This window comes from Nicotiana attenuata, unplaced genomic scaffold (genome assembly GCF_001879085.1).
Source record: "Nicotiana attenuata strain UT unplaced genomic scaffold, NIATTr2, whole genome shotgun sequence".
Classification (NCBI taxonomy): domain Eukaryota; kingdom Viridiplantae; phylum Streptophyta; class Magnoliopsida; order Solanales; family Solanaceae; genus Nicotiana; species Nicotiana attenuata.
The window spans coordinates 245,564-253,666 of record NW_017671617.1 but is presented as its reverse complement, the minus strand read 5'-3'; the positions used below and the strand labels follow the sequence as shown (position 1 = coordinate 253,666).

General features: G+C 38.1%; 1 protein-coding gene across 4 annotated transcripts; it reads left to right on the top strand.

The window, feature by feature from the left end:
* Window positions 1-3,731: 3,731 nt before the first annotated feature.
* On the top strand, window positions 3,732-6,808 carry LOC109209326 (cyclin-dependent kinase inhibitor 7-like). Of its 4 annotated transcripts, XR_002065326.1 has the most exons (5): window positions 3,732-4,434; window positions 4,666-4,706; window positions 4,820-4,993; window positions 5,121-5,274; window positions 6,565-6,808. XR_002065326.1 is itself a non-coding variant. In XM_019372587.1 (4 exons), the coding sequence occupies exons 1-4, from the start codon at window positions 4,078-4,080 to the stop codon at window positions 5,194-5,196; spliced, it is 630 nt and encodes a 209-aa protein (XP_019228132.1). In that variant the 5' UTR covers window positions 3,732-4,077; the 3' UTR covers window positions 5,197-5,608. The 4 variants fall into 4 exon arrangements, 3 of the variants coding, with proteins under 3 accessions (XP_019228132.1, XP_019228130.1, XP_019228131.1); XM_019372587.1 differs by lacking the exon at window positions 6,565-6,808 and having other exon boundaries at window positions 4,838-4,993; window positions 5,121-5,608; XM_019372585.1 differs by lacking the exon at window positions 6,565-6,808 and having other exon boundaries at window positions 5,121-5,608.
* Window positions 6,809-8,103: the final 1,295 nt, after the last annotated feature.

Here is an 8,103-nt window from a genome sequence, read left to right as displayed (position 1 = left end):
CTTAAAACATGAATACATATGGGGCGTCAAGTCCTCTGACATACTGTACAAAATGAACCTTTGTGTCTACAAAGCCTCTAAGATTATTTGACATCAAACGGGACAGGGTACTGGCCTACCTATAAGTATGTAGCAAAACTCTGACATGATGACTTATAGACTCGGCTGCACTCCGAATGAGGTGGGGTCTTACCGATCCTTCGCTGAATGCTAACCTCGTCTACTATGAGGGCTCGTCAAACTGATTATCTATACCTGCGGGCATGAATGCAGCGTCCCCAACAAAAGGACGTCAGTACGAATAATGTACCGAGTATGTAAGGCATGTAAATCAGTATATAAAGGGCATGGAAGAAACATTGAGCAAAGGACTCAACCTGTAAGTCTGGATAGCTCTGTAAATCATGAAATATCTACAATGTCATGCATATGCGTATAAATGTCATGTAATGCATAGGTCTATACGTACATAGCATCATCAAGCCTCTGAGGGAATCCATCATATCATCTCGGCCACTGTGGGCAAAATCATCATCGTATACCAGCTGATCAGGTGGTGGTACGTATATAACGTCGTAACCTTTTCCCATATCCCATATACATACATATATACGCGTATATAATGCCATCTTAGTCATGGGTACATGTATAATGAATACAATGCATGAGAAGTACGCCAATAAAATCTTTCAGAACGTCATAAGACCATTATGCCTTTGATTAATATCATGAAGTAAACCTTTTCAACTTACGTATTTTCTGAGATCTATGAACGGACGATAGAATAATAAGACTTACGGGAGAATAAGAATATACACATCTCTAGCATTTCTACGAATAGAGTAATTTATGAAAGTTGTGCATTTGCTCGTTTCGCTTGTGTCGTATAGATCATGCCAAAAAGAAAGAAGGAATAGCCTTAACATACCTGATTTTTCTGTTGTCTTCACAGAATTTTGTTTCACTTTATAAGTAAATCCCATTTGTTCATTAACCTTCTAACTGCAAACCCTTAAGGATAGTTATTGATTCGAAAACCCTTCATTCCTTATTTAATATTGATCGCCTCCTCCCGCAAATAGACTTGATCATTCTCAAACCACCATAGTCATTTAAACAAGAAGCTCTTATTTCATAAATACTCACTTTGCATCAGATCAAATTGAACCTTTCCTGGCATCCCTTTGTAGACGTCTTCACTACAAGAAATTGACTATAGTGGAGCTCCTAATGCTAGCGTTTAAGCAAGTGTATAAAAATAAAAGGGAAGATCTTTACTACATGAAAAGGAACGATCTTTTCAATTGGCCAACACGTCAACCATGCAAAAGTTAACCTTAATACCTTATAAGGAGAAATCCGGTGGATAAAATGTTAACAAAACATGACCAATTATAAAGAATAAGAAATAAACTAGAGAAGTCCCAAATAATTGCTTCCACCTACTATCCCTTTTCAAAGTCTTATCTTAATTCAGGCCACCTAGCCTAATGAATGTAAGAGTCACAATGTTTCTTAGGCAAAAGTTGCCACATTTCATATGACTTTAAGAGCCATCTAAATTTTAAGGGGAGGGGTTGCCACGTTTTTGCCTCTTAGGCTTATCAAGATCCTAATAAATTATTCACTAATTATTAATTAACTCGTTATTTTCCCCATTAACCAATAATCAACCAATTACCTATATAATTAAGAATCAACTTACTTAAAATATTACTCACTTTTAATACACTTTGTATAACTTACTATCATGGTCATGTGGTGCCATATAAAATTAATACATACACCATTATTTCAATAAAATATCTATGTAAAAATACATATATTTTCTCAACTTTTAATTTTCCTAATCTCAAAGAAAGAGTACAAAAATTTCGTACGCTTAGTTCTTAAAATGGTAAAAAGATATCCTTCTTTTCTTATGAAAGATAATTTCTATCTTTACATTAAAGAAAATCTCATAAACTTTCTCATATTATGTGTATAACTTAAAGCATATTGAAAAGTAGTAATATTAATAACTATATAAAATCATATTTTTTAAACCATTTTTTCTATAATAAATGTTCCACTCAAGACAAATACCATATCAAAATGTATCAAACGGTATCAATGTTGTTAAACTTACGGAGTCTTACGATAACATAGTCGCAAATCCTCTATAACCTCATGAATTGTCTTAGTCCCTTCAAGCTCATATGGATTACTACGAGTTATCCTAATATTAAAGTACGGGATGTAACAAACATGCCTAAAAACGTGCATACACTTAGCCCCATTATCGGCAACTCTTTGGACAAGGCAGTTGTAACCGCCCAACGGCACACCATGTGCACAGCACACTTGATAACCGCTTCATGTGCGATGCATGTGCGTATTTCCGGCCAGCTGCTGCACGCCCAAGGCTCGCATTTCGCCCAGCCTTGCCCTTTGACACTGCTCCGCCCCAATGCCATAGCCACAGCTTGTCGCTCATGACTTAGCCGCATGCACGCCCGCTGCCACAGCCGCTTTTCATGTCAAGTCGCCCCTACTTGATCTAGTCTGCCCTTTGCCAACGCCAAGGTGATATTAGCATCAAGTCACCAAGCCATGATGCCATTCCCCTTGCTAAGTCGTTTGCCCACAAATTCCTTAGGTGTCAGCCCGCTCACCTAAGCCAAGGCAACACCGTGTTGCCAATGCCACTGCCTTGGCACTAAGCCGCCTTGTCTTAGCGCCTAGGTCTTTCCCGTTTTGCCTTGTCAAGCTTCCGTCCAGCCCGCCTTGTTCCTTCAAGACCTTGGCCTTTGCTTGCACACAGCCCACTCGTGCTTTAGTGTAGTCCGTCACACCTAAGCCTTCCAATAGTAGTGTAGTCCGTCACACTTAGCCTTGCAATAGTTTGTTGCCATTGACAACGCCCGCATTGTCTTGCATGTTGATTTCTCCCGCACATAGGCCAATGGCAAGGCCATCATGCCAAATCCTTGCCACTGCCGCGCCATTTGCCGATCAGCTTTGTCAAGGGTCTAACAAACCACCCAACCAGTTGAATTCGACGCCCTTGTCGAATAATTCCCAACACATGCTCGCCATTTGCAAAGACATCACAAGTTCAGCACCCTTTTGAGAATTACGTTGTCCTTGCCTTCAAGTGCAACGTTTTTCTCATTTGTCTTTCCTGCCCGTCATTCCTACAGCAAATCTAGCACGCAACTGACTTGATTTGAAAGAACCCACTACTGATTTTGGCACTCCTTAACTCGAAATTATGTATCACTATCTTTCTTGCCTTTTCTGAATTTTCTAAGCCCGAATAGCCCCTTCCACGAACAAGCACACTGACCCCTTGTCTTGCCGTCATGTCCATGGCATAGTTTTAACATAAATATTAAGATTGGCGAAGGAGTATCTTTCAACTTAAAATTATTTAAATAAATTTTTTTCGTTAAAAGTCTGAAATTAAAACAAGTGGAGATTGGAATCTTACTCCTCTTGTCCATCCCATTTGTAACCTTATCTGTTAATCCAATTATGCCTTTGAAAGTAAATCCATTCAACATGTTCCGGCAAATTTCTCTAACAGTTTTGAGAAAAAGAACGTTATGACTTTAGTCCTGTTTATTCTTCTCGGAGTATTATTATGACTAACGGACGTCAAATTCCCGTTACGGTAAGGAAAAGATCCCCCGTCACATTAGAGGTATGGACCACATGACTAAGCGACCAATAATACACGAACCCAATCGAATCATTCAATGGAATTGGCCTATCATCATCATCATTATCACCATCACCATCACCGTCTCTCAACACTTCTTCTCTCCCCCACACTGAAAAAAGTGCTGTTGCTGCAAAAGAAAGATATCCTCGTTCAGATCGTACGATTCTGGTGTCCAAAAATTCTGTAATTCCAGTAGTTTATAGCAAAGAAGAATCCGTGTCCGACGAAGAGAGAATTTAAATAAGACGTAAGCGTTAATTGGGAGAGAAAAAATTCTAGATTGCATAGAATTTGAGTACTCCAATGAAGAGAAAAATACTACTATCGGGAAATTAAAGAAGGATCGTAATTGGAGAGATATTGAAACATCGATGAGAAGAAGATATAATAAGAGCAAGTCGAAGGGAATTGGAGAAATGACGGTTATGGAGGTTGGCAAGGTGGAAGAGGTAGCAGTGAAGATGACAGCATCAGCTGAACGGGAGGTTTTAGAGGTTGCCGACCACGCAAAGAAGAGGAAGATGTGTGATGGTGATTTAGAGATGTCACCGACTGTAGCTTGTGTTAGAAGTCACTCTGAAGATATTTTAGTTGCACAAGAGAGTTTAGTTACTCCGACGAGCGAGCTCAGTTCCCCAAAGGAGAACGCTGCTCTGAGCTCTAACTTTGATGACGCTTTAGCATCTTGCTGTGCAAGTAATGGAAGCTCGAAATCCCTAGATCTCGAAGTATGTGCAAAAGTCTTCGAATTTTGCTTTCCGGTTTTTATTCTATTGATTCACTCGTATATATATGATTCACTCAAATTTTATCGTATCAACTTGCTGCATATTTAAAGTGTTGTTAATTGTCTTGTCGCACTATGAATTCTGTTGAATTGGTGATGTTCATAGCTGCTTTTATTTTTCTTGTTTTTTGTTGGGTGAAATTGCCGACGGTCTGAATATTTGAATTTTCAGGAGGAGACAGTGGAGATTGCAACGTCAAAGAGTAAAGAAAGGTAAATATGCGTCATTTCATTTTGCCGTCTCTTCACTTCACCAGCCGCTTGGTTCCTTTCTGCCGTTTCAAATATCTCTCTATGAAGCCTTCAATTCCACCCGTCGTTTACAGAGCGTCTCTCTGCAGTAGTATTAAAGCTGAACTACGCCAAATGGAGCCAACGACGAGAGCACACCATCCCAAATCTCGCCGTCGATTAACGGCGGAAAAAATGCCCTCGGAGACTGACCTTGAAGAATTCTTTGCTGCAGCCGAGAAAGATATCCTTAAACGATTTACCAAAAAGTACATTTCTCTCTCTCTTTTTTGTCTGACATTCGCGTTAACACATTCTAATTATGAAAGTTTGTTTTTTCCTCCTATTTTCTTCAATTTTTTAACACATTCTTATAAAATTTGCGTGCTGGTTCAGGTACAACTTTGACTTTGTGAAGGAGGACCCATTGGAAGGTCACTACGAGTGGGTCCGTTCGACTGTAAAACCATGAAGATGAATGGAGACTTTAGCAAGATTAACAACACGATTTTACAAGCTAAGACCACGAGCTTCTCAATCTAATTTCCTGGTAGCGCACTGATTCTAGTATTTCCTAGTAGTATTATTTAAGTATTCGCCCTTCTAAAATAGTTCTTTCTTTTTCTCCTTTTTTCTTTTTATATATGGTTAAGTTTGGATATGTACAGTTAGTTCTCTTCTTTCTTTCCACAAATGGGAGCAAAGCGGTCTCCCTTTGTGATAACTAAAATTGTAGTTGCATCTACAAGTTGTGCACGCCGAAGCTGAACTCCAAATTTACAACTGAGAAATGAGAAGAAAGCTCTTTTTTTTTTTAAATCCTCACAAGATACCTAATGTATTCACTCTCACAATATAATTGGGTGAATTTTGTATTTGAGCAATGCAATTGTGCTCTTCAGTAAGTAGACCGTTGTAGACATTGCTACACTGAAATGTTTCGTCTATGATTTTTGGTGATTCTGTTCGAATGTATCTCGAAATGTACATTCTCTGGTAGTGAGAATGGAACTAAACCACTGACGTCAAAGAGGGAGCACTAGAATATTGGCTGGAGGCAGTGATAGTAGCTTACAGTACAGAAAACGCAGCGGTAGGCCTTGCCGTCTAAGTTATCCTATCCCATGTGGGCTTTGAGTATTCTGGACCCTCTCCATGCAGAACAAAGTACACTACGCACTTGGCCAAATTATTTACTACTTCCATCTCTGTTTTTTCTTTTGGTAATTTGGGTTTCATCGGTAAAGGCATTATGCACGAAAACTAACCCGCATGTGCTCTTTCTAGCCCCAGGAAAAAGACACATGAAGTATAGTACAGGAAATTTTAAAATGAGCATGGAGTAAAAGTTGTTGAAGAGGAGGTCCAGTATTCTACACTCTTTGGCCTGGTGATTGAGGAATAGTAGACTGGTTATACAGTAATTCCTCGGGTTAAAAAATTGAATTAATTGATCCATTGATTTTTAGGAATTTTTACCTCCTATAGCAAAGGTTAACACCTTATTTATTTTAAATATATACCATTTAAAAAAATTATATTCTATAGATACCTTTTAATGTTTATAGCAAAATATCTAATTTTGGTTACCTCCTACCCCTAAGCCACTAAATACGCTATTCAGTTACACTATTTTCTTTCTCTCTCTACTTTGATACATGTCATTCTCTTCCCCCATTCCCTGAAAACACGATGCTCAATCTCAAAATTTCTCTCACACACATCACCTACCATTAGTCACAAACGGTGATTTCAAGTTCACGATGTCTCATCACGATGGTAAAAGGAACGCTGAGAAATCCCACGTTTCGTGTCTCTCATCCTCGTTTTCAATTCACAGGAAGTCACGTTGCAAAATAAGATAAACTAAAGAGAAGAAAGCATAAACAGTATAGCCGATTTACTGGTCTTCTTTTGGCAAAACTTCATGGTCTACTGCTCAAAGCTCTTGTCACCGAGCTGCTCTCAAAAGTTGTTGTCTATGTAGATCCGAAATTCGGCTCAGTGAGATTCAGGGTTTTTGCTCGACGGCGGATTTGTCGGAAATTAGGGTTTGTTCTTGAACAAAGACGACGGAGTTTGGGGCCGAGCAACTTGATTTTCTGTTAATATATTTCAATGTATTTTCAACGTATCACGCTATATTTTCATGTATTTCATTGTATTCATTGTATTTTTTTTCATTGTAATTCAATGTATCTCGCTGAATTCCATGTATTTTCATTGTATTCAATGTCTTTTTTTCATTATATTTCAATGTATCCCCCTGTATTCTATGTATTTTATTGTATTCACTGTCTCGTTATATGCCATGAATGTATTCATATGTTTTTTTTAATTAATATAGTTTATGTATTCAGATGTATTATATAATTTCTCTGAAGATTGCTATGTGTTTGGGGTATTTTTCGGTTGAGAATCTTTTTTATAACTGGAAATACAAATTTGGTGTGTTATAATTGAGTTTATTGAGTTATATTAGGAGTCTATTATGTTAATTGATTTACTTTCTGTTTAAAAATAGTGTAATCCCCTGTTTCACGTCGTGAATACAGTCAAATACAGTCGAATACAATAATCTGTCCAGCTGTAATCCCATGTTTCACGCCATGAATACAATCGAATACACTCGAATACAACAACTGATTAGCTGGACTTCCCTATTCACGCCTATTTTGCTACTGTATTCATGAATACAGTAGCTTCAATCATCCAATACATCTATAACAACAGTAAACGTATCTACAATATAGCAAAATGGTATCNCTCCTACCCCTAAGCCACTAAATACGCTATTCAGTTACACTATTTTCTTTCTCTCTCTACTTTGATACATGCCATTCTCTTCCCCCATTCCCTGAGAAATCCCACGTTTTGTGTCTCTCATCCTCGTTTCCAATTCCATCAGAAACTCTAACTTTGCTCATCTTGTCTTCGCACCAATGCAACTGTTCATCATTCAGTTCACTCATTCTTAATACTCTTGACACCACTTTTAAGTCTATTAATCCCATCAATATCTCCATCTTTTCCTCTTCTTTTAATCTTCTTTTCCCCAAGCTGCATTTCCCTGACCGACGCAGATCTTTCACCCTTGACTTTTTCTGCACATCAAAATTAATTTAATTTTCAATTTGTTTTAACAAAAGAGAACAGATAATTAATATAGACATATATCTCAAAGCTCTTGTCACCGAGCTGCTCTCAAAAGTTGCTGTCTATGTAGATCCGAATTTCGTCTCATTGAGATTAAGGGTTTTTGCTCAACGGCGGATTCGCCGGAAATTAGGGTTTGTTCTTGAACAAAGACGACGGAGTTTGGGGCTGAGCAATTTGATTTTCTGTTAATATATTTCAATGTATTTTCAACATATCACGC

Bases quoted from the DNA above. Each gene is read 5' to 3' on its own strand.
- LOC109209326 (XM_019372585.1), top strand. From the start codon at position 4,078: ATGAGAAGAAGATATAATAAGAGCAAGTCGAAGGGAATTGGAGAAATG. The intron at 4,707-4,819 runs GTAAATATGCGT...CGTCGTTTACAG, and splicing joins ACGTCAAAGAGTAAAGAAAG to AGCGTCTCTCTGCAGTAGTA. The intron at 4,994-5,120 runs GTACATTTCTCT...GTGCTGGTTCAG, and splicing joins CTTAAACGATTTACCAAAAA to GTACAACTTTGACTTTGTGA.